The sequence below is a fragment of the Artemia franciscana genome, unplaced genomic scaffold, assembly GCF_032884065.1.
Source record: "Artemia franciscana unplaced genomic scaffold, ASM3288406v1 PGA_scaffold_52, whole genome shotgun sequence".
NCBI lineage: Eukaryota > Metazoa > Arthropoda > Branchiopoda > Anostraca > Artemiidae > Artemia > Artemia franciscana.
In genome coordinates, this window is record NW_027062693.1 from 921,474 (window position 1) to 947,617 (window position 26,144).

General features: G+C 35.6%; 2 protein-coding genes and 1 long non-coding RNA gene across 7 annotated transcripts in view; 1 reads left to right on the plus strand and 2 right to left on the minus strand.

Annotated features, from left to right (window-relative positions):
* The window catches only part of LOC136041970 (potassium channel subfamily K member 1-like), a 34,053-nt gene extending 31,518 nt beyond the window's left edge, over positions 1-2,535 (minus strand). The window contains exon 1 of the mRNA XM_065726791.1: positions 2,271-2,535. Within this exon, the coding sequence (XP_065582863.1) occupies positions 2,271-2,445 (175 nt within the window). The 5' untranslated portion in view covers positions 2,446-2,535. The remainder of the gene's footprint in view (positions 1-2,270) is intronic.
* Positions 1,581-25,222, plus strand: LOC136041972 (uncharacterized). 4 transcript variants are annotated; one of them, XM_065726797.1, is made up of 4 exons: positions 1,581-1,603; positions 14,312-14,560; positions 16,920-17,038; positions 25,061-25,222. In XM_065726797.1, the coding sequence occupies exons 2-4, from the start codon at positions 14,316-14,318 to the stop codon at positions 25,213-25,215; spliced, it is 519 nt and encodes a 172-aa protein (XP_065582869.1). In that variant the 5' UTR covers positions 1,581-1,603; positions 14,312-14,315; the 3' UTR covers positions 25,216-25,222. The 4 variants fall into 4 exon arrangements, with proteins under 4 accessions (XP_065582869.1, XP_065582868.1, XP_065582867.1 ...); XM_065726796.1 differs by lacking the exon at positions 1,581-1,603 and adding an exon at positions 2,243-2,329; XM_065726795.1 differs by lacking the exon at positions 1,581-1,603 and adding an exon at positions 2,253-2,385.
* LOC136041975 (uncharacterized) overlaps positions 17,033-26,144 on the minus strand; it is a 43,345-nt gene continuing 34,233 nt past the window's right edge. For both annotated transcript variants that reach the window (XR_010621140.1, XR_010621139.1), the window contains one exon: positions 17,033-17,637. This is a non-coding gene — a long non-coding RNA (uncharacterized LOC136041975). The remainder of the gene's footprint in view (positions 17,638-26,144) is intronic.

Sequence of the window (26,144 nt, forward strand, 5' to 3'; positions counted from 1 at the left end):
GATTGTGTATTCACTATTGGTATTATAGCTAGTGAGACCAAAATGTTACCTGATAAATCAATCCAATATTTCTGTATGCTGTTCAGTGAATTTACGGTTATTAAAAAAAATGTTTATTTTTATGCTTATGTTTTTACGACTATTTTAATTGTATACTGAAAGTTACTGATATCACAACTGGTGTAAGATATTAAAAAGCTTTATAGATTAGTGTGTTGCTGTTAGGCAACGTACTCACTTTTAACCAAAACTTCAACATTCTTGGTTTATTTGTACTAGTTTTATTGTATACTTTAAATAGACTGTGAAACATTAATTTTGTTCGGTTTAAGTTTCAATCGCTCTTTACTTCCCTCAAAACCTTGTTATTTTTTTAATTAATACGAAAAATTAATTAATTAGTTAGTTAAGCTGCAAAAGAAATTGTAGTTGTCACCATATTATAGACCTATATAGTTATAGAGTTACAAAGTTATAGAGTAAATAGTTGTACAGTTATGGTTATATAGTAGTTATAAGGTTATAGTTATAGAGTTCTATAGTTATATAGAGGAAAAACCCGAATATGTTTTTTGAATAATGATAACCTAGTCTGTTTTAACTCCAATTTTATAATTTGAATTCTTGCTTGAAACCTTTGCTGGCTTTTATCTATAAAAAACTAAAGAAATATCAAGTCAAATTAAACTTTTTTCCGTTTAGACATACACGTAAGTTAAAAAACATATTATTTTTTTGTGAAAATTTTGCTTTTGACAACAAATAAGTTCAATTAAGTTAACTTGTGTTCAGGACTTACTTAACTCAGTTATTCGAATGCACAGAAGTTTTTTTAGAAAAGGAAAATTTCTTGCATTTAAGCTTACCAGAGAGTTGCTAAACAGCGGTTTTTCTTGCTTTTCAAAAATACTAAATCTCAAATTTAGGGATTTTGACCAGGATGATTCCAATGATGCATTTTTATCTCGATTTGTCGCCATTTTCGAGGAGTTTGGAGCTTCTTTCTGAAATGCTTCGCAGTGCTGCCATAATTTCACTACTTTATCCAGTGCATTGCTGTGACAGCAACCCACTTCGCTACCACAAGGCGGTTACATTAGGGAGGGATATCAAGGCGGTCACCATAATGTTTAGAAAGAGATCTGAATGAGGAGATGATGCTTGTCCTTCTTTTTATTTTTTTACTTATATTTAGGCCGATCTTATTTTTTCATTTCACCTAGTTTTTTGTAATTTTTTTATCTATTTATTATAATTATTTAATTTTATTCAACATAATTTTTTTTTATTGTTAGCATTTCCTTCAAAGGAGGAGTGTTGGACCACAATTACTCCTGTAGGTAACATCCCACGAGACACACCACCAAGTGCTTGAAAAAAGTACTGGATGAAAATATTTTTTTAAAATGATTTAAAAGTGGATAACAACGAAAGGAAACACGGTAATCCGAATAATGGAATCAAGCCCGATACTATGCCCGATTTAAGAAGATACTTGCATGATACATGGACCAAACTTCGTTCTTGATATACAATGAAACCGGTATTCCATGTCTAATCGGAGATAATCAGCTTAGCCTGAGCAAGATGAAATACTATGCAGGTATATTTTCGCAAGTATATTTTCGCCCTAAAATTCGCCTACATGACATTTGCCAACATTACAGGTCTATACCTATTGAAATTTTGACAAAAAAAACATTTTACCTTAATTTTCATTTACCAGTTGCCTTTTCTCTGCCTTTAGTTCTAAAAATGCAATTCCTGTTATTTGAGTAGAATTCTGAGCCATATCAATGCTTTTTTTTCCAAAATTTAGGAAATGTATTCGCATATATTTAAAACCTTATAAATTGGGATTGAGCAAAGTCGTGAAGCTGAAAACAATTTTTTTGTACTTCATTGAAGCACAAGATCTATTTTGCAAGGTTTCACTTTTATAACACAAATATTTTTAAAGGTCATCAAAGGTCAGGGCCCTCTAGAGAGAGAAGGAGTGGAGGTGGGTACTTCAATATACCTTCCGGGGACATACTTTGGCCTTTAGACTCGTCCCTGAAAGTTTCATGTTCCTAACCTAACCCCTTTCTAATATAGCCAAAAGTCAATCAATTAGAATTTTACCAAAATTTGCTCTAATTACTAGGATGGAGGGTCGAAAAACATACATGGGGGAGGCCGAGCTTCTTTGGCGTCCCACCCAAACTTTAATTATGTCTCCATCTCTGCATTGTTTTCATCCAAAATAAAACGCAAGCGCAGAAACTAACCTTGCACTCCCTCGTTTCTTTGAAGGAACTCCTTCTTGAGTGAAGAAATTAATTCAATGGTTTGACGTTCTTTTCCTATTTCCAATTTTGATAGAATTAAAGCACCTAGTGTCAGGTAGGAAAAGTATATCACTGTCAAACCGAAAAGTCGTAGATTACTTGGTTTTATACACATAACACACGTATATTTATTTCTTATAATTAAAAGTGTTTTTTAACTGCATAATTTGATATCTGGTGAATCACGTAGAGAAACGACTACATAGTCGTGACGTAATATTAAATCGATTAGTTTTTTACGACATTAACGTCATCTATTATTTAAATAAATATGATGGCAGGCAGGGCAGCCAAAAATAAAAGAATACAGGCTATGCCCGAGTCTACATCACAAATAAAATGTATGAATACAAAAGTCCTAGTGAAATACCAGCACCAACCAATTTGTTTGGTACTGAAATGCAGACTGGACACAAATATGTCAATAGGACACAGTCCTAGGTGCCGGGACACAAGGGCATGAAAGGGCAAAAGGGGACATTATATAGAAATTAAGAATATCAAATGGCAAAAAAGGGACTCATTTTTTAAATTTATGACATAAACCAACAACTTCCAAACTGGGTAGATATTTTGGTAAAAAAAGGTGACACTTCAAAAAAGTAGTACTTTTTCTCGGTATTTCTTTTTTTGGGGGATCTAGGTTTTAACAGAGACTTCGAAATTAAAGGATTTTCTCCAAACTAAGGTATTTAGATGTTTATACGGATTTCTTGCTTTCATACTAAGTAATTTTGCATGAATGGTTTATAAGGATGTTTTTTATTATATTGACGGTAAATGGCCGCTTTAAAAAAGGTTTACAGAGTGTTTTTCGGTAAATTATTAAAATGGTAAAAGAAATAACTTTTAGTTTCTGAGATTTCAAGATGACACATATTATGATGAGACACATATTAGCTAAAAATAAAACCTTTATGGATGTGCAGGGGACAACACTGTTTGTAATACTTTTCTGAAACAATTAGTTAAATAAAATATAATGAAAACAAAAAAAGTATATAAAGAACCTTCTTACAAAACGGCAGTGTGAAAGCACAAAACTCATATAAACACGTAAAACCCATACTTTGGAGAAAATCCATTACTTATCTCCGGAATAACCTAGATGCTAAGAAAAAAAGAAAAAAAAAGAAAAAAACTACTGAGAAAAAACACTCTTTGGTGAAAAGTGATATTTTCTTTTACCAAAATATGATATCAAATTGGGAATTGTTTTGTTTTGTGTCAAAAATTTACAAAACGTTTCACTTTTTGCCCTTTTATTTTATTGTGTCTCGGCACATGGGAATGTGTTCTTTTGACATAAAATGCGTTTATTTGGCAAGCAAGACTCTAAAATCAATGTTGGCACCATAAATTTCTAAAATCTGTAAAATCCATCAAAAACCTATGGTCTCTTTTAGAACGTCCTCCGACGTTCTTACATCTTCATTGACAGATTTTGGAATCTGAAACAATGAAGATCCGTCATTTTTAGGTCTGCCAACATGCCACAGTTCTTCATTACTCCAAAATCTGGCATCAGAATATGTCAATGAAAAGTAAACTATTGGTATTCTTAAGCAGCAATGGTAAAACGTCAATAGTTACTCGAAATTATGTGACAAGGTCTGAACGGTTTAAACTTAAGAAAAAAGACTTTTTGCCATGCTCACCAATCGTCTGCATTGCACAGGTACCAATCTCCTGATTCAATACACTCAGTCAGGAGTAAAATGCGAGGGTGGGGTAAACTATCGAATGCTTCTCGTGTTTTTCTCCAGAGATCCATTTAGAGCTGGGTTGACTCCGGCTGAGCCTACTGAGTCACACCGTTTACCCCCGTTCCTAACCAAATAAACAGCAACACCCGTACTCAAACACCTGTAGTAATAAAATGTGCATTTCACTTGACTGTATGAAAGAAGGGCTGTCGAAGTAATTTAATTTATTTTAAAGTTAATTTAATATTTAATTATCTAACTTTTTATTTGATATTTAATTTAATTTTTATTTAACTTTACCGTGGAGAGCGAGGTATTGAAGAGGGGTCAGCTTCCTTAAAATACGAGGTAGTGAATCTACTGCAGGAAGAAAAAAATCACTTGAAAGTACAAGCAATCATCGCACTTCATACATTGTACTTCACCCTTAAAATACAAGCTATTATATCTGCTGCAGGAAATAGAAATTCACTTGAAAATACAAGCAATCATCGTACGTTCGTACTTCGTACATCGTACTTCATCCTTAAAATACGAAATAGTGTATCTACTGCAGGAAGAAGAAACTCACTTGAAAGTACAAGTAATCATCGTTTGAACTTTGTAAAGTAGAGTTAATCCTTAGTAAATATAACAAGGTGCGAAGGATCATAAGTTACTACTTTGTTATTATCAGTTACTAAAGTAAGAAGGCAAATATCTCCTTTCCCGATAATAAATCTTATATGCAAACAACAAGATTGTTCCTTGCCCCAGGGGCTGTGGAGGATTTGTCTTCCCCAGAGGCATAGTTATTAGAGCTTTCAACTATGCTGAACAAGATCTCAATCTCTAAATTAAGGTCAAAAGTCTTTGGAGGTAGGGGGAGTAAAAACAAGACATAACTGGCACTCTGTTGTCCTCGAACCACTTATGACCTATGAAAAAGCGCTATGACTTACAATTTCCAAATGAATGAGCTATTCCAAAGTGGCAATGACAACTTCAGTCTTACGGGAAGGCTCAGTAAAAAGTTAATTAAATAAATAATGCATACAGCCACCTCCTCTTTTTACTTAGACAGCGCTGTAGTGCCACAATGACCGCGGTAAATTCCTGGTGTAACCAAAATGTCAGTCCATGTGTCTGTTCCTACCTTCGTTATCCAAGGTCTAGTAAATATCCAAATTAGAGACCAACGAAAAAGTAAAGCCGGGTAAGGAATGAGGAAAAGTTGTGAATAATTTTTGAATAGGGAAATAATAACAATATCTGAAGAGACCTGTAATTTAAGCCTGGGTAGGCTAACTCTGGTTTTCTAATTTAGGACTCCGAACGGGGTTGCAAATTTTGGCGTATTATTGTGCGTTATTTAGAATCTAGAACTATGACAATTTCCTTGTTCAATGTGTATAAATTGAAAACCCTTAAACGAACGGTCATTTTAATAGCACGTGAATTATTGATCAAAAGACACGTTGCAACCACAGTTGCCAACTGGAAACAGTTCAATTCGAAAGGCAGGATTACCTTACCACCTCTAGTGATTTATCACTATTTCTAGTGATTTCTTTGCTGCCTAGTCAGTTTTGTTCTAAAACTAGTAATTTTTTCCTAAACCAAGTGACTTTTCAAGATTTTGTGCGTATAGTTACAATTCAGTCGAATGAATCAAACAGTTCGTGGTAACGAACTGTAGTAAGGAGCGACCCGGCTCAATAGTAAACGGAACTTTAAAAAACGGAATTTTGATGCTAAGAGATACATCAATTGGATTTTGATGCTGATTTTAAATATATAAATTTCCTCAAATTTAGTCTTTGTCATCAAAAGTTATGAGCCTGAGAAAATTTGCCTTAATTTGGCAAATAGGGGGAAAACCCCCCTAAAATTCAAAGAACCTTAACGAAAATCACACCATCTTATTCTGCGTATCAGAGAACCCCACAGCAAAATTTTCAAGCTCCTATCTACAAAAATGTGGAATTTCATATTTTTTGCCAGAAGACAAATTACGGGTGCGTGTTTATTTATTTTTTTCTTTTCCCAGGGGTCATCGTATCGCCCAAGTGGTCCTAGATTGTTACAAGAAGACTCATTCTAACGGAAATGAAAAATTCTAGTGCCCTTTTTAGTAACCAAAAAAATTGGAGGGCACTTAGGCCCCCTCCCACGCTCATGTTTTTCCCAAAGTCAAAGGATGAAAATTTTGAGATATCCATTTTGTTCCGCATAGTCAAAAACCTTCATAACTATGTCTTTGGGAATGACTTACTCCCCCAAAATCCATGGGGGAGGGGCTGAAAGTTACAAACTTTGACCTGTGTTTACATACAGTAATGGTTATTGGGAAGTGTACAGACGTTTTCAGGGGGATTTTTTGGTTTGGGGGGTGGGGTTGAGGGGAGGGGGCTATATGGGAGAATATTTCCTTGAAGGAATATGCCATGGGGGAAGAAAATGTCAATGAAAAGGGCGCAGGATTTTCTCAACTTAGCGTAAAGAGCAAGGGATTGCGGAGGGGACAACCCATTTCATATACGGGGTAATTTCTGTTCCTTTTAAGTTTTAATGTCGCTCCTTACTTTCAGTTAAAAGAATATTTTTATTATTTAATCACACAAGTGGCGAACTATCAAAAACACAAAATTGTGGTCCATTACACTTCGTAATATCTTCCAGATTAGTATTATGCAAATATACCGCCTTTGAAACTTCTGATTTTGCACCAGATTTGATATGGAGCCTATAGCGTTCATGTCAGTATGGTATGTGAGCATAGTTAATCGTAAAATTGCAAAGATAGTCTATACTTCCTATTTCACAATATATGTTCTGGTCAAATTTTTTTCTTAATATTTAAAGCTTTTACTTTTTGGCTTTCATTTTCACGATTGAGGAGGGTAGGACAGACTGTGCCGAGACACAGAAATCCGGGGCAGCGGTATTATCAATGGACACAATCATCTTGTCACCAACAGGTTTAACCGACAGAATCGATTCATGACCGCAAACTTGTTCCAGAGCTTGTCTGCGTTTCGTAGGATTGCTCAGATCAGGCGGAACTTGAAGATAATCACAGTAGCATGATTTTCATTGTTGCGATACAAAAGGGATGGGAAATTGGTTTCGTAAGATACCATTTTAGAAGACATAGCTTTTAACATCTGTTCATGGCTAGTCTAGAATATGCCACTGCTGGTACACAGGGGACTTCAGTAGGTACACGAATAACATAGCAAGGAATATCCAAGTCATCACTATCACACTTACTACTTACTATGCGTAGCAGATCGAGAATATTTTTCACATTATTTGACGTCGCCTTAGCACCAATATACTTTGTAGGCTGGACATCATTGTTAACTGTGTTCCAAATTTCCATCTTAGCAGAAGAAATCCTCAAAAGAATCAACGGCATACTTAATTATAACCTCATCTTTGATTCCAGATTCGAAATTAGTCTGTATAAAATTTAGCACGGGCGAGTAAACCAGTTTCCTGTCACCCACCAATCGCATGCTATCGCTGTCTGCATCAGACATAATTCGATAAAATTTTTCGAATACTTTAAATTGAGAGTACGATGTAATTAAATGTGGAAAGTAGTTAAATATGTGATAATTAAAGGATTTCAAGGGGTAAATTTAACGCAGAAGGGAATATACGCAGGGGTGGGAAGAAAATTTCCGGGGGAAATTTGTTCGTGGAGTTTTTTCTTTGGACAAGTGTCACCAATAAACGAAAATGTATTGCGAGAAAAAGACTTTCTATGGATCTATTTTATTAAAGAAACAATAAGACCGATACTTATCGAAACTTGTGAAGGGTTGGACCAATTTTTTTCAATGAGAAAATAAAAAAACGTCATTTTCAAAATTGTCGCTTGTATCCCAGTAATTATACTAGCTCACTAAAAAAATAGCTTCAACATTTGTTGGGGGAAAACTTTGGTTTTGAATGAACATGGAAAAAAAATTAAGAAAAACGTAACCCGTAACTAATTTCCACAGATCGGGGGATAAGCCTATGGTATAAAATCAGAAAAATATCAGAAGGAAGCAAATATTTTGTTTTATTATTCTTATTCTCTGCATGAGGACGCGAAAAGGCATTGTTCCAAATTTCAAAGAGTATTATAATTTTAGTGATTTTTTTGTTGATTTAATCATTTTCTTCAGCAATCTAGTGAATAATGTGCTGATTTAGCGATTCTTTTTTAAAGAATCGTGTGATTTTTTCACCGTGTGGCAACCCTGTCGAAAGAACATGTTCCCAATATGCCGGGACATAATGACATCAGTTTAGATGGGGTCTACCTAAACGCCATTTTCAGGCAGAGGTCAAATTTTAGACTTCAAAACTCAAAGTTTTTAGCCAAAATTTTCAGTTCGAGAATTAGAAAATTACGAGTTTAAAATTTTTATGGAGTTTTGATATCTTGTTAAAATTCTGTGTAGGTTTCGTTCGTTTCAATATTTAGCTATGTTTCAAAGGTTTTTTTTTGTCTATGTGTTTTTACTTTAAACTACTCAAAAGCCCTTTTCAAGGCTATAAATGGCACACTAACACTAATGGCACACTTAGATAGACCCCATCTAAACTCGCGATTTTGTGGAAAACTGGGAGACAGGAGCAGTCTCCTTTAGTTATTTTAGCTAATACAATCTGCAAACTATCTCCCAGTTTTCCAGAAAACGGCAAATTTAGATGGGGTCTATCTAGACACTGTTTTCAGGTAGAGGGTTTTAAGCGAGTTCAATAAACTGTTTTCAGATTCTCCGTCTTCAACTCAGCAAAATTTTTAAGCAGATTCATGCAAGGGCTCTAAGCGTGTTAGATACGAGTTCATCGTAATTGGAATTTGCCAGAATTGAAGGCTACGGTTGAACTCAAGTTCTTAAAGGCCGGTAAACTATTATTCAAAACTAGTCTACACAACCCGTGTCCAAATCCATGCTGGATGTGAGGGGCTTTGAAAACATAATTCTGGAAGTACAAAAATCACTAATAACACTTTTATGAATGTACGGCTATGTTCAGTTGGAGTTATTTAGCTGACGATGAAATTTGGCTGTTTATTTTTTTCAAAAAAGGTAAGAAGTCAGTTATTTTATTTGTGATAACAAGTTACAGCCTAGTAAGATCAGAGCAAAAACTGCAAGAGCTATTATGTGTATTAAAACACTTTAGCATTAAAGATTATCTGTTAAAGCACTTTGGACGCCCGCTGTGCTGGATTCTATTTTTGGGACCTTACAGTCCCAGTGGCTAAGGCCCCTCCGTGGCGGCGACTGTAAAGTCCCACTGGTCGACGTAATAAAAAGGAACTTTTGAAAATGCTCGACGATAAGCAATTTTTAAAGCAGCAGTAATAATGGAATTGTTTTCTTCGGTTTATTTTAATTTCCAATGCCCTGTGACTTTTTTGTTCAGCTGACCTTGCTCATCACACGCTAACTCTCTCTATCTCTCTTCTTTCTTTCTCTCTCTTATTTCCCTTTCGCCTGCTATTCACCCCTTTCTCTCTTTTATTCCAGTCAAGATTATACAGAGAAATAAACGATTGCTTTTTTTATTCTCTCTCTCTCTCTCTCTCTCTCTCTCTCTCTCTCTCTCTCTCTCTCTATCTCTATTTCCCATGTCTCTCTAATTCTATTTATCTCTATTTTATTTTATTTAACTATTTTAGTTGGTTCTTTTTCAGACCATGCGAAAGCAAATGTGTACCAATCAACGTACTATACTGAACGCCTTAGAAGAGGTGGGAAGCGATCTTAGTGATTTACATGAAGATAATGACTGGTTTCAGCAGTCCGAAGAGATAGAACTGGATCTACAGGAAAACACCAGCACCCAGGACAATGCTTTAGAGCTGGAGCTGACTGACATGGCATCAGCTAATGCTCTCCTAAGTTCAGATATACGAAATGATAGGGAAGACTCGTCAGCTACTTCTCTAACCCCAACCAATACGGATCCTTGCCCTGCTTCACCTTCAACTTCATTAACACCAACTCCGTCTCGTGCAGCTTATCAACCAAAGAAAAATGTAAGGCTAACGACAAGGAAGGCAACAGTCGTTGAACCACAAAGGACTTGGAATAAAGTTGTCGCATAAACCCACCAGCCGGACTTGATGGGTCCTGAGGTTATTCTAGAGGAACTAGAGAGTGAATCAACTCCAATGGATTTTACTTCTCACCTACTTGAGCAATGAGTTTCTTCATCTTCTGGCGTTTTCAATCGAGTCTTTATTCACTTCAGAAGGGCAGGAATATCAACGTAACAGACAATGAACTTAAGCTATTCCTTAGGATAAATCTGTTAATGGGGTACAACAACTTCCAAGTATAAGAGATTACTGGGCTACTGATCCTGACTTGGGTGTCCCTTTTGTATTTTCAAGGATGTCTAGAAACAGATTCGAAGAGATTCTAAGAAACTCGCATGTTAGAAACAAACTGACAATCACAGATGACGATAAAGACGGGCTTTTCAAGCTGCGACTTATGAGTGACCTGCTAAACTCCCACTTCAAGCAGCTAATGAAGCCTGGAATTTACTTGAGTGTTGACGAGCCAATCACTCTCTTCAGAGGACGTTCCTTACAAAAGCAATATAACCAAATGAAGCCAATAAAAAGAGGTTACAAGCTTTGGTACTTGGCCTGCTTGAGCGGTGATGTCTAAAATTTTGACGTTTATCAACAAATATTTCAAGCTTTTAAGGACGATTTTGGATTTGGAATTGACCGTAGTTGTTTGACCAATGACTGAAGTTATCAATGAAAAAGTGTACATAGTCATCTTTGATAACTTTTTCAGTCTGTCTCCCTTCTTGAGCAGGTTAGGGAAGATAGTATTTTGGTAGGCTGCCGTATTTACTCAAAAAGGACGGGACTTCCTATCCTTGTACCCGACATAATTTTAGATAGAAGGAGCTTCGACCAAAAACAGGGAGGATTAATTGTTGTCTATAAATGGATGGATTCCAAGACTTTTCTATTTGTCTTTATCTACCATTGTACAGATGTAGCCTCTATAAGGAGATAGAATTTTGACGGATCTTACTCCGTTACCACAGCCCCTCAAGTAGCAAAAGATTGTAATGACCATACGGGGTTGTAGATCCTTCTGGTCAGAAAAGGACAGACTATGGAAAATGTAGAAATTTATTGAAATGATGGTACCTGCTTTTTGGGGTTTGGTTGATTTGACGCTCTGCAATGCCCATGTTTTGACACTCTCCTTTATCCTGAAAAAAATTGACACTGTTAAAGTTTCAACGAAGAGTCGTGAGAGGACTCGTGTCAATGCCATAGTCGAAGAGGAAAAATGGAAGCACTTTCCAGCTGACTGTTTTAGTTAACAGAAAAAAAACGAGGAAGTTGTGGTGGATTGGTTCCAGACCATGTCTATCTTAGTGGTCTCGCCAAGCACCGGGCTTACTTTGTTTCTCAATCCTCAAGACGATAGATGTGTTCTCTGAAGCAAGTTGAGTCAATACCGTTCTCGATTTCCTTCAAATGTGTTGTGACGTCATGCAGCAATTAACGGAAGAATTGTTTTGCTGAGTATTATGAGCATCATCATTGACTGAGTTGTAATTAACATTTTTATTGAAGTTTTCCTTTCTGAATAAACGATATTTTCTTTTAGAAAAAATAACTAGCTCAGCGGGACTTCTCCATCCCTTCAGGTAGTATTGGATTAGGTTGATTTGCCCAGCGGGACCGCGGAATCCCGCTTTGAATATATTTTTCCTACTTATTTCATGAGGTTTTTATCAGCATATTCAAAATCAGTGTTCCTTTCTGGTCAGGAACCAAATATTTTTATTCGAATTTGATCGAAAATTAAGAGCTCGGTCCTGAAAGGTTAAAATACTTCTTCAGCAAATGCTTTGGTAAATCCCTTAGTAAATAAGCCCCTAGTGCCAATATTAATTAATAATTAAAACCTTAGAGCAAAGTTGTCGTACAATTGGTGACAGCTATGGTGCTTATTGCAAAAACATATTAAGTTGGGAATGACACATGGACTGGTTTTTTTATAGGGAAGGGAGGGGGATGCTTAAAACAGTGGTATCTATGTAATTTTTTTTGTTGTAATTCTTCGTAATTTGTGTTGTTGAAATGTCCTTTTGTGTGCTAAGAGTAGTATTTTGTGTGTTGCCACGACCTTCATGTGTTTTTTGCAACAAATGCCTATCTATTTATTTATATTTATATTATGTCTTTTTGTTTGTCTATATAAGCATATTTAAGCCCAAAAATAGCTACAAATCACGAGTTCAAATCCCAAAAGTGTGGGAATTTTTAACTAATATTTCCATTTACTGAAAGTTAAAAAAGAACAATTTCATTTATAAAAAATGTCTTTCTCTGAATATTAATGAGGAACCAGATGTCATCATCACATACCATCAGTGGTGGAGATTGCTTTTCATCCCAAAAGCGGTAGAAAGAGGCACATACGCAGGTTTTATTTTGGGAGGGGGAGAAGGAGGAGCCCACTAATAAGCAAAATTTTGTTTGAAAATTTGAATAAGAAAGCCCATAAATCTAGAAAAAACTGGAATTTTTGTTGGGGCATGTCCCAAAGCCCCACTCCCTGCGCAAGTTCCTGTGCATTAGTATGTCCGGTATAACCGTGAGCATACCCTCTTGGAAATTATGCTGATAAAGACGTAATCTGACAAGGAAGATTTAAGCTACGAGAAACAATGGGTATATGACCAATGGTAAGATGTTCCTGCTAGACAAAAATAAAAGCAAACACTAATTGGCATTTACAATACTAGCATTTGTACATATATTGGCTTGATATTTTTATTTTTATTGTTTTAGATTTTACCCCTTTTTTCTTTAAAATGGTTGTGTTTTAGATTATTCCTGCCCTTAAAACTGATGACGCCTAGTTTTATACAGACAAAATTTTTGCTGTTGTTTTTGTTTTTTCTTTTCAACCTATAAAATGGGTCTATGGCCATTGACTCGTTATATTTTCTCAAAATTTCATTCTTTGTCTTGTCATTCAAGGCCAGTGTGACGTTAGATAAGAACATCAAAATAAAAGAATTTGAAATTTGAACTTTACGATAATATTACGACTGTTTTGGCCGTGGCAATGAGGGGTATACAAGTTCCCGAAAGGACCATGTCCATATTCATGAGTAATGACCACCCAAACCCCCTAGTATTGCTTGCCTGCTTATTATTTTTTATTGTATTAGATGTATTATATTCAGAGTCTCTAATTTTAGTCAGCACAAAGATTATCGATAGGGCGTTATATATTTTTTTTCTACTTAATAGTATTTGAAAAATTAGAACTGTCTTTAGCTTTTTCGTATTCAATCCTCGTGCTTGGACTTCGAGAAGAATGCTTAGTCGATATATCTGACAGATATACAAATAAAAATATTTGCCAATATTTCAAGCAGGGTTGTAGGTTGGAGGGGGTTTCAAGTCTTTTATGATTTTTCTCGGAATTTTATTTAATACACCAGTTTTTTTTTTCAAATTTAGGCCTTGTAAAAAAACTTAAATCCAGAAATCCTCACAGAAAGGTGTAAACACTTCAGATGTAGCTGCTTGACAAACATAACTGGGTTAAGATGAGTACTAATCAACCTTAGTTTCAGAAAAGGATGCTTAAATAAAATTACCAACAGCAGCATTTCTGTTAAGATTAAAAAACCTAGTAAAACTTACCCTTTTCAGCTAATATCTAATTCTGCTGTAAAAGTTTTGAACAAAAGAGTCTTGTTTCTGTTTTATTATCTGAAGCAAGGTTTTGATTTTTTTTTTTCACAATTGGTGGCTATGCAGTTACCCTCGCGAGAACCTAAGCTAAGATCATTAATGTTAATCAAATAACGATCCAAAGAGTGTGGGTGAATTAAAAGAGTATAAACAAGTGGTATTGTCAACAAACGCCACCACCGCCATGTAACGCTTAGCACTTTTCCAGAGTAATAACAATGTAATGTTAGTGTAATTACACTGTATTTACCAAAAATAGTTGAATAATTCTTAGTTTCCAAGAAAAACGCAATTTCAAAGCTTGGAAAAATACCAAGAAATACCAAATGCTAGATGGTGTAGGTTAATTTTTTTTGTCAACATTAACACCATTTTTCATTCTTATGAGCCCACATTCTTTGTAACAATTTTTAAATAATCAGAATTCGACCGAATTCGAGAGTTTGGAATTTGAGTTCGAACCAATTGGAGATGGTTGCATTAATATTTGATTAATATTAATATATAATGCTTGATTAATATTTCAGTAAAATGGTTTGCTGTAGCACTATGTCAGAATCTGAGAGAAGAACATACATTTTAAGAGGATGGCTTGCCTTTGCGGCGTTTGTGGACTTTGCAATAGCCCTGAGAAGCTATGTGGATCTTACAACGTTTTTTGGAACAGAGCTTAGGGATTCTAACGTGCCACTAACAACAGCAAGAGCTGTTTCCTGCTTGCACATTCACACGGGATTGACAATGGCTGCTTGTGCTTTTGCGATTCACTCTTTCCCGTAAGTAGTACTACTAACACACGGGGCATAAAGAGAAATCTAGGCACCTTTTGGGCGTGGTTGCGTATTTTGTTATTTAAATTGGGGTATTTCTTAAATTTCAGTTCAGTTCAGTTCAGTTCACTTTATTTATAATCCAAATACATTTAACTAATATCCCAGTACCAGCCCCAAGAAAGATGTAAAAAAGAACTCCCGACTTTGTGGGTACATAATACTTATATTTTAATTAATAATTCACTACAAACATAACATACACAAAAAAGATAACCAATAACGACCAATCTCTTATCGACTCATCAATAATAATAACCAGTCTCACAGTAAAAAAAAAAAAAAAAAAAAAAAAAAAAAAAAAAAAAAAAAAAAAAAAAAGAACTATGAACTTTGGCCTAATAAATACTTTTTCAAGTATTTTAGTTATAATTTGCACAGTCGGTGCAATTTTGTTCGTCAACTTTGTTTTCTACGTGTTCAGGCCTTTAGGGCTCTGCTATCAATGGCAAATCTTGGTAGTAGTAATTATTGAATTAACTAGTACAAAACCTCCCAGACTTCGTTTGATAATTTTTAAGTCTTAATCTCTATCAATATTTCACCCACTTTTTGAAAATACTATTGAGTTTGATCATGCAATAATCTCCAACGAAAATGCACAAATGATTCATAGTCAGTTAGATCTGCTGCGGTAACTCTAAAGGTTTTATGGTGTAGCTAAACGTGGGTGGATTGTTTGGGGAGAGCAAAAAACGGCAAATTGTTTCAATTTTTTGGCTGTCATTATCATGTATCAGCTTATTGAAAAAAAAGGCTTTTTTCACCATTAGAGATAGGTCAAACAAGATTTTATTTCACTATGTTTCAGTTGGAATTACCTCTACAATTGACGAAAGGGAGCATTAGGTAGTGACAATTAAGGAAAAAGTAAGGGGCTCGATTACTTTCTAACGATATTACAAGAAAACTAATATTTTAAAATCTAAGGGGAGCAGGGGGGGAATTTCGGCTCTTTTGATTTTCTTAAGGAAAAAATGTAAATTTGTATTTTCCAAAATCTAGGGAGAAAAATCCCCTCCCCCCCTCGTTGGTACCCCTGGAAACATAAAATATGGTTTAAAACTGGATACCAAATAAGATGCACGACAAGAGGTTGGATCAGCTGGTAAAGCATGCTTGTATTAAGAATGTACGATACACGTTATGGGTTTCTCAAAATTAAAGTCTTTTGTATTACCGTACTCGATGCATGAAACCATGTTATTTTTCTTTTGACAAACACGGAAAGGACCTAGTTTTTCCAGCTTCTTAATGTTTCTTCTCATTATTTTCCTAGTCCAGATTGCCAAACTGCCAAAGACTATGCTTTTTGGCCATCAGTCTAAGGAAAAACAAAGTACAGGTCGTCTCCGAATTGAGACGGAAAGGTAGTCTCAGATATGCAAATTGTCTCTGAGCGGAGATGGAAGAGGTCGCTCCAAAATGCCGGTCGTCTGCGAATGGGGACGGAAGACATAGTCTCAGAAATGTAGGTTGTCTCCGAATGGAGACGGAAGAGGTAGTCTCCGAATGGCATGGTAGGAAGCGGTTGTAAGGAAGGATTTAAAGGAGGTTTGAACTACATTGAAGGGGAAAAGAGTGAAGCTCTATGTTGATTGGGGTGAAAGAAAAACATGTACAGCTTTGTTGGCATAAGGTGTTTTAGTGCTGGAGTGTGTTACAAGTAACAGCAATAGTGATATTTTTCTGGCCCAATGGGCATAGTCGTGATTATATTTAGTATTAGTGTATTTAGAGTACTAAGCCTAATTATACTTTTTCTGGTTATATGCAGCTCATAAATGCAGAATCTGCATGCGTTATAGTAAGCAATTATTTGCTCTGCTTTTGTACAAGATGACATATACTTCTTTTGCATAGTTATTAACCTGTATGGTGTCGAAAACTATCCGTTTGGTTTTAATGAAAAAAAAATTGCAAGTCATACCTATGACAGGGTAATACCGATACGCCCCTGACAGGGGCGTATCAGTCAGCAATTGACTTTTGATAGACGATTCCTGAGGACAGGTATTAGGGGCGATTTTTTTTTGTCTCACCTGAAAAGGCCAGCGTGGTATTAGCGATCATTAACACACGTTAGGAAAACTATTAGGTGTAGAGCCTCAAAAAACAAAAATAAAAAACCTATATGGGTAACATCTACATTCTTTACTGACCAAAATATTCCAAACCAAAGCTTTTAGAATGCGATGCTTAATTAATATCTGATAACGGTGGTGCTTAACCTCTTTCCGTGTATGTTGACCTTGGAGAAGTTAATGATCATTTAATGCTCAACTCAATTGCTTTTACGTTTCAGCTTGACTATAATGACAGCACTTTCGATAGTGCTGAAAACCTTATATTGGCTTTCAGAGGCAATAGTTTGGAGGACAACAAGTTTTTCTTTTCATATTTTGTTCCCGGCAATTGTAAATGGTAAGCTATCTTTTTGTATATCCCACTTTTTTTTATTACAGGCTTCACGACTCCAAAACAAGTAATGATATGCCGCAAGTCTTGGGAATTACATCGTTTTTTTATTTTTGAGGTATTTATTATACCTTCTCTTGAACGCCTCGAGAGAAGGCTTTTCTTGCATTAACTCTGCTACAAGGACATTCCACGTGGTGGTGGATCCTCGGGTGAAACTTGTTTTCCAGTATCCCCGTACCCTGCACAAGGTAGTCCCGCCGAACTGTTCTATGGCGGGTTGATCGCAAATGTTTTGCTCTGTCCTGAGCGGGTTTCAATACCTTATAAGATGGGGGAAATGCATGTATTTTTAGAACACTAACATAGACATGACGTCGAAAAGATCTTGAATTAACTGCAGGGGTTTGACACCAGAATTGCTAAAAATGTCTGCACAAACTGTTTTGTTTTGGACACACTGAACAGGAGCTATTTGGCCAATTGTACCAAGAGCAAAAAAAGGAGATAAATATTCCATGACTGGTCTGATGCACAACATGAATATTGTCAAAATGGTCTCGTCAGGGAGGAGGCTTTCGCATCTTAGATTGACTCATAGCTTCCTGAAAAAGGAATATCTCAGTTTGCTGAGCACTTTGGACTTAATTTATTATGGGACGCTAAACAGGAATAAGTTTTTGTACTACCACAAGAAATTCCCCCTCCCTAGTATGTGAGTTCTTTTGTCTTTTTTCGTTCACATATCGCCATATTTATTTTTTATTCATAAAATAAAAATTGAACCTGGACAAAACTCGACTTATCCACCCATAATTCAACCTACAGATAGGTAAGCCTTTCGAAATTCGATCTAGATAAGACCCAGTCTGCTACCTTTTTCACTGGATTACTTAACGAAAATTCTCATTTAAAATAATACGGAGAGACTGCTGCCCAAATTCAAATTTTGATAAATTACCTGAAAACGATGACCATCCGCCCCTCACCTGCTTTATTCCCCAAATGTTACTTTTTCCTTACTAAAACTCAGCATACAACTCTAATAAAACATATATTCATTTTTTAAACGTTTGGATAAGAATTGTGCTTTCAAAAGGCGCATTTTTTTGTATTGCACGTTTTCATTTTCAGTCAAGGTCTTTCTTGCCAATTAAAAGTGGCTCCAAAACTAAAAATTACCTATGACAAACAAGACAAAAAGATATGAATAATATAATTAGATAGCTAAAAAAACGAGGGTATATCAGCTATTGGACAGAAAGGAAGCAAAAATGACAAAAGCAGATATTTCAGCAAGCACCACCACCAAGCCGTTATCAGTGTTCAAAAGTAAAAAGAAGAAGAATGTATATAAACATATTTCTTCTAACTAGATATAGTCTATAAAGTCACCACTCTGATGTAATAACACCTAAAAGAAGAAGAAGAAGAGTAAAAACTCTTGTCCAAAACTTAGCCCCTTGGTTTCTCTCTATTCGATAGCACCGTGCTTAGAACCCATAGAATAACTACAAGATATATAATATGCACTAGGAAGTCTCAATGCATTAATCCACTCTAAGACGAAGAAACACGAAGAGAGCTAAATTTCTAGAGCTTAGTTCCAGATAAAATTAAAGACATATTCCCTATAAAAAAAAATATATTCAAAGCAATTGAAGTTTGAAGCTAAGGGATCGCTGGAAAAAGGAAAGAGAAGAATAAAATCTAATTTCCAAAACATATTGGAAGACTTATACCTTAAAAAAAAAAAAAAAACAGGTTTCAAGATAATATAGTTTGAAGCTAGATGTCTGACATACACTAGAAGAAGATTACATACTTATATCCGGAACTTGGCCATTAAATTGAAAATAAATTCCTTGTAAAAAAAAAAAAAAATCAACTAAGATTAAATAAAAAAAGTTTTTTTTAACAGAAATTAAGGAGCGACATTAAAACTTGAAGCGAAAATAAATTATTCCGTATATGAAAGGGTTTATCCCCTCCTCAACGACCCGCTCTTTACGCTAAAGTATTTTATTGTTTTAAAAAGTAGAGTTGTGAGAAAGAGTCGAACTTTAGCGTAGAGAGTGGGTGTTGAGGAGAGGACAGCCCCTTTCATATACAGAATAATTTCTGTTCGTTTTAAGTTTTAATGTCACTCCTTACTTTCAGTTTTAAAAAAAGCTTGTTTTTTTTATTTAATTTCTGAACGTTGTTATACTAGTGCATGTTCAAATTTGGCTCACTGTAAATGAGAAATTGAAACGAAATTTGCATATTAATTTTGACAGAATTAATCCTTATATGAAGGGTTACCCCCTCCTCAATACCTTGCTCTTTACGCTAAAAATGTTAGCATTAAAAAAAAAATTCTATTCTAACTAAATGGCCCCCGTGTTTTGGTAGCCATTCTTAAAAAAAATGGGACAAACTGTCAAACCCTAGCGTAAAAAGCAGGGCATTGAGGAGGGGGCATCCCTTCATATATGGAATAATTTCTGTTCGTTTTTCAAATAGTGCCGGTAAATCTGGCTCATCCTCTATGAAGTATACCCCTCACGGAAAATTCCTCCGTGGAAATGTCATCCAACGTAAAGTGCACCCCCCCCCCGTTAAATTCCCTCCAGATAGTTCCGTCATCACTGAAAATTCCCCTCCCAGTAAAATTACTTGCGTCTCGTTCACTCCAGAAATGCCTCCTTCCGTGGATATTGTTTCCCGGAAATCAAAACACACCGAAAATATCCTCGGATAATTCCCCCGGAACACCCCCACACGGAAAATTTAGCAAAGAGAATGTAAGACTATTAAGAAGAATTTCGTTGATTAATTTGGTCAAATCCTCCCAGTGTAAAATTTCCCCTGGAAAATTCGCCCCCCTCAGAAATGTCCCTCCCAAAAGAAGATTCATCTTATAGAAATCCACCCAAGCACAACCCATCCCCCCAAAAAAATGTCTGTATACTTCTCAATAACAAATATTACAGGTAAATAATGGGTAAATTTCATAACATACGGGTCTCTCTCCACAGACCATGGGGGAGTTAAAGACATAGTTATTTGACTTATCAACTATACTGAACAACAAAGCTATCTTAAAATAGCGATCAGATAACTTTGTGGAAAAATGGGACTGGGAGGGGGCCCTATCACCCTCCAATCTTTTTGGTCACTTAAAAAGATCACTAGAGCTTTTAATTTTCGTTGAATGTATCTTCTCCCGATGTTCTAGGACCATTACTTCAATACTATCCCCTCTGAAAAACAAACACGTATCCGTGATATGTCTGTCGGCAAAAATAGTAAAGTTCCACATTTTTTGCAGATAGGAGCTTCAAACTTCTACAGTGGGGATCTCTGGTACACTGAATTTTATAATGTGATTTTTTCAACTTTAGGTGGTGTTTCCCCCTATTTCAAAGTCAGGAAAATATTCCCAGGCTCGTAATTTATTATGGGTAACACTAAACTTGATGAATCTTGTATATTTAGAATCAGGATGATTCAGCTGATTCATCAAAAGAACCAGCTGATTCTTTTGATGTATCTATTGATATTAAAACTCTGTTTTATAGAGTTTCGGTTACTATTGAGCCGAGTCACTCCTTACTTACAGTTTGTTTCCGCTAACTGTTTGATACTAACATATATGACATACTCATAGAAGGATGACGAACTTGGTACTCAGGTTTCATTTTGCTTATCACACAAGTACCGCTGTTTTGGAACAAAAGCAGCCATTAAATGGCACTAGAGCCGTAAGAAAATAGGAACTGGACCAAACGTTTCAGCCAAAAGGATCATAATATTTAATTTTTGATTTGGTAATAGACCTGGTATTTCTTACTTTTCTCTTCAAGTTCCTTATATACTTCTTTTGAAATATACAGTTTAGAAATAGAATGAAACAGTCACATTTCACAGATAAACTTTGACTATAAGTTTAGTCATTTGCGTTTTAGTCATTTGCTCCGAATAAACAGGCATATGCACATGTGAGCAGAAAATGGAATACCTATAAAGAATTGCTGAATTATAAGGCTGAATTACTCAACAGATGCTATTTGTTTTTCTAGAAGTAAATTCATTTAAGATTTTTGCAGGTAATACATAGTAGGGTAAACAACCACTTTTCGGAAAAATAATATTTGCCTTGGGTAGATAATCACTCTCCAGAAAAAGCTTTTGAAAATTTTCACCAAGGGAAAAAGAGAGCTATGCTCTATCCTTCCGTGTTAAAAAGTGTGCTTTAATTCCATTGGTTTATTTTTCTGACGTCAATCATGAAATTTTTTTGAATCAATCCCGCCAATCCTTAACCGTTTGCCAGAAAGAGCAGCAAAAGTAACTCGCCTTCTTTTGACCGTTATAACATGATGGTTATTACGTCATATTACACATTGCTATGTTGTTACATACAATTAATAACTTGCAATTATTACGTCAGATTTTGTGCGAGTAAAAATAACGTAATACTTGATTGGCACCGTGTATCAAATTCATTTTAGAAAAATTTTCGAAAAAGAAGTTTTTCAAAGAAAAGTATAAGCCATATTATACTTCAGATCAGCAGATACAAATAATTGCCAAAATTTAAACTAGAAACGACAAGAAATTACTATTAAAGAATAAATGGAACCCAAAACGAACAGAAATTAAATAAAAAGCCCTAGCAAAAAACATACAAGGACTAATATTAATGAAGAAATTATAAGAAATTATTATTAAAGAATAAACGAAACCCAAATAGAGCAGAAATTAAATAAAAAGTCATAGAAAAAACATACAAGTACTAATATTAATGAATAAATTATAAGAAATTATTATTAAAGAATAAATAAAACCCAAAACGAGCAGAAATTAAATAAACGATCTTATTGAACAAACATACAATAGATACTAATATAAATGAATAAATAAATCTTAAAACGAGTAAAACTTAAACTGAATATTCAAATCAAGCTTGAAATGAATAAAAAAAACTGCATACAAGAGTTGCGGTTTTGCCTCCATCTCTCACTGTAAAACTCTAAAACCTACTGCATCATTGGCGCTTTATTGAAAACGAATTATATTACAAACATTTTCTTGCGTACTTATTACAACATTGAAAACAAACATAAAAATTAAAATAGAATTAAGTTTTGAATTGATGAGCTTTCAGCCAATAACATCATTATATATCAAATATTCAGTTTAATTTTATTAGTTCTTTCAAAGACTGTTCAAAACAGATATAGTTTCATTGCAAACAAGAGTTTGGATACTGCCTCCTTCCTTAGCTGCAAAAGTCCAAAGCTTACTCCGTCATCGGCGCGTCACTGAAAACGAATTATATCACAAATATTTTTTTTCCAGTCATTATAGCATTGAACATGAATATAAAAATTACAGTGAAATAAAATCTCAGACTGATTGTCTTTCAACAATTGATATCAATATACATGAAATCTTCAGTTTGATTTTATTTTTATGTTCCAAGACTGTTCAAGACATATATAGTTTTTAGTAAAGAGCAACAGACAGAGAAGGAGGCAAAACCCAAACTCTTGTTTGCGGTTATTTTTATTCGTTTCAAGCTTGATTTGAATATTCAATTTAAGTTTCACCTGCTTTAAGATTTATTTATTCATTTACATCTGTACCTATTGTATGTTTGTTTGCCATGATTGTCTATTTAAATTCTGTTCGTTTTGGGTTTCATTTATTTTTTAATAGTGATTTCTTGTAATTTATTAATTTATATTAGTACTTGTTGCATGTTTTTTGTTATGAGTGTTTATTTAATTTCTGTTTGTTTTGGATTCGTTTTGTGGCTAGTTGGCCTTTGGTCACTTATGACTCTTAAAAATTGCACTAGAAATTCTGATTTACAATCAAATGATCCCTATCTGAAGTTTATACTGCTATCCCTTCTATAAGAACCTTATATAACCCCGGGGCATAATTTACAGCACTTGTCCCCAGGTTTTGGTAGGTTGTGTTATCGCTGGAGTCTTTGTTTTATGATCTTTGGTATATTTTGAACAAAATGGCTATATAAAAAATTCAACCGGATGCATTTGAGGAAAGAGGGTTGACAGGGGGGGGGAAGGCTAGTTGCAATTGGATCATTTTTTACTCTTAAAAAGGGAATTGTAACTTTCAATTTCTTATCATTTCAGTCCCCTACGAGGTTTATACGACCACTTCTTCCATAAAATCTTTATATGCCCCCTGGGCCTAAGTTAAAAACCTTCCCCCGGGCTCTAGAAGGGAGGGGGGGGCTAAGTTGACTCCGAAGTTTGTGTCGTCTTATCGCTAGACTATTTGAAACAGACTAACAATCTCAAAGTTTAGATCAGATGCATTTGCGGAAAAAGGGTGTGTTTGTGGGGAGGGGTAGATATCCTCGGATTCCTTTTGACTCATAAAAAATAACTACAACTTTCAATTTCCAACAGAATGAGCCACCTCTGAAGTTTATACGACCTTCCCTTACAAAGATCCCTTATTTGCCCTCGTGGCATAAGTTAAAACACTTGGCCCCAGGTCCTGGAAAAGTCCGCTATTACTTTCAGTTTTCAATCAAATAAGCCCTCTCTAATCTTTATACGAGCATCTCTTTTATAAGAGTCACATATGCCCACAGGGCATAACTTATAATATCTGCCCCCTGGCCCTGGGGGTTTTGTCGACCCCGGAGTTTTTATTATCTGATGTTTGAAATATTTTTAGTAGAATGGCAACATCGAAACTTTTATCGGACAGGTTTGAGAAAAAGGGCGCGTGAGGGGGCTAGTTGTCCTCTGATCTCTTTTGACTCTTAAAAAGCGAATTAGAACTTTCAATATCCAATTAAATGAACCCTCTCTGAAGTTTATACGCGCATCCCTTCTATAAGAGCCATATATGGCCCTAGGGGATAACTTACAACGCCTACCCCGAGCTCTGGGGGGTTGTGTCGACCCTGGAGTTTTTTATATGGTTTTTGAACTATTTTTAATAAAATGGCTATCTCAAAATTCTTATCGGATGGGTTTGGGAAAAAGAAGTGCTGGGGGGGGGCTAGCTGCCCTCTGATCTTTTTTGACTCTTAAATTTTCTACGTAAGTTTCTATGAGCATCCCTTCTATATGCCTCCGCCGGGCCCTGGGGGATCTAGTCGACCCTGGAGTTTTTATTATCTGATTTTTGAACTATTTTTAACAAAATGGCTATCTCAAAATTCTTATCGGATGGGTTTGGGGAAAAGGAGCGTTGGTAGGGGGGATAGCTGCCCTTTGATCTCTTTTGACTCTTAAAAAGTGAACCAGAACTTTCAATTTCTAATCCTTTCTCTAAAGTTATTACGAGCATCCCTTCTATAAGAGCCATATATGCCCCCAAGGCCTAACTAACAACGCCTGTCTCCGAGCCCTGGGGGGTTGTTTCGACCCCAGAATTTTTGTTACATGATCTTTGAACTATTTTTAACAAAATGGTTCTCTCAAAATTTTTATCGGATGGGCTGGGAGAAAAGGGCGTTGGGGGGGGGGCAGTTGCCCTCTGTTTGCTCTTGACTCTTAAAAAGTCAACTAAAACCTTCAATTTCCAATCGAATGAGTTTCTACGCGTACCCCTTCTGTAAGAACCGTATATTCCTCCAAGACATAACTTACAACGCCTGCCCCCGGGCCCTGGTTTTTTTTACCCTGGAGATTTTTTATGTGATCTTTGAACTATTTTCAACAAAAATACTATCTCAAAATTTTGATCAGATGTATCTGGAGGAAAGGGGTGGGGGGGCTAGTTGTCCTCTGATCACTTTTGATTCTTAAGAAGGGCAGTAGAACTTCCGATTTCCAATCAAAGGAGCCCTCTCTGAAGTATATACCACGACCCCTTCCATATGAAGTGCCTCTGGGAAATTTTTTTTTATAAAACATTGGAGTTGTATGGCGTTTACTATAGGCAACGCTATAGCATTGCCTTTGTAAGCGAGTAAAAAGAACGAAGTTTTTGAGTCTCATCTCTCCTTTTTGTGTTCCTCTTTGTGTTCACTCTTTTGTTATTTTTCAGGAATATCACTCTATGGAATTTTCATTATTCAGCCCCACTTGCGGATACAAGTCAAAGGAGAAGAGCTTCTTGAAAATGCATTAAAAAAGAAGATGTCACCTGAAATTTTTAGTGATATTAAAAAGGTTTCAAAAATAAAGGATAAAAATATTTAAATTGTGAGTATTTGCTCTGATTATACTATTCAAACGGTTAGATGTGACACGTTTCCTATCTATCTGCCAAAAAGAGGGACCTTATCTTCTTTTTCCACCCAATATCATATAATCATCGTTTATCTATAAAAATCTTTTAAAAGAAATGCCTTTATCTTGGCCATCCAGCCGAGCGGTTGAAGCCCTAGACTTGAATCCTTTGTCAGCGAAGACGGAGATTCGAGTCGAGTCCTGGTGTTGCTGGTTATTTGGCATGGAACGGGGGTCATGGTTGGACTGTCTAAGATCAGCAAGAGTCAACCCAGCTCTAGATGGATACGTGGATAAATCCGGGGAAGTTATATAGGAGGGGTGTGCGAAAGCATAGAATGGCTGCCCTCTGCCCCAATTGCACTTCCTGGTTGAAGGGCTAAGAAACAGAGATCAGCAGAGCTTACAGGGACTGTAAAGCCCAATACCATATTATTTACCTTTATATAACGAAATCAATGGTAAAGGATGAGTCCGTGTAAAAGAAGGCCAAAAGAAGATTGAAAAACTGCTGCTTCGTAATTCTGAAGTGAAAAATACTCTCCGTTCTGTTTTTAAAAAAGCTGCGCGTCCACGCTTCTGGTCAATTCAGGCTTAATTTTGGTAATTTTTTTGGAGGGCCTAGAGTTTTAAAGGGGGTGTAAATTTGAATAATAAATGCGAGGATTTCAAGAAAATGAAGGTTATGTATCCACCTGAGCGTATGTTTTCACGCTGGATTTGTTAAGTGATTTTATGTTTTGCTTCCTACTTTTTTTTAATCAATCAGTTGTTGAACTGAATAAAAAGCTCTAATTTAATTCTGCCTTGATAGCAGTGTTTCCACTTCAAACGGATTCTACGTACCCGTATACCCTACAAAACTTGATGCCTGTTTACGGAAAAAGGAATGCATTTAC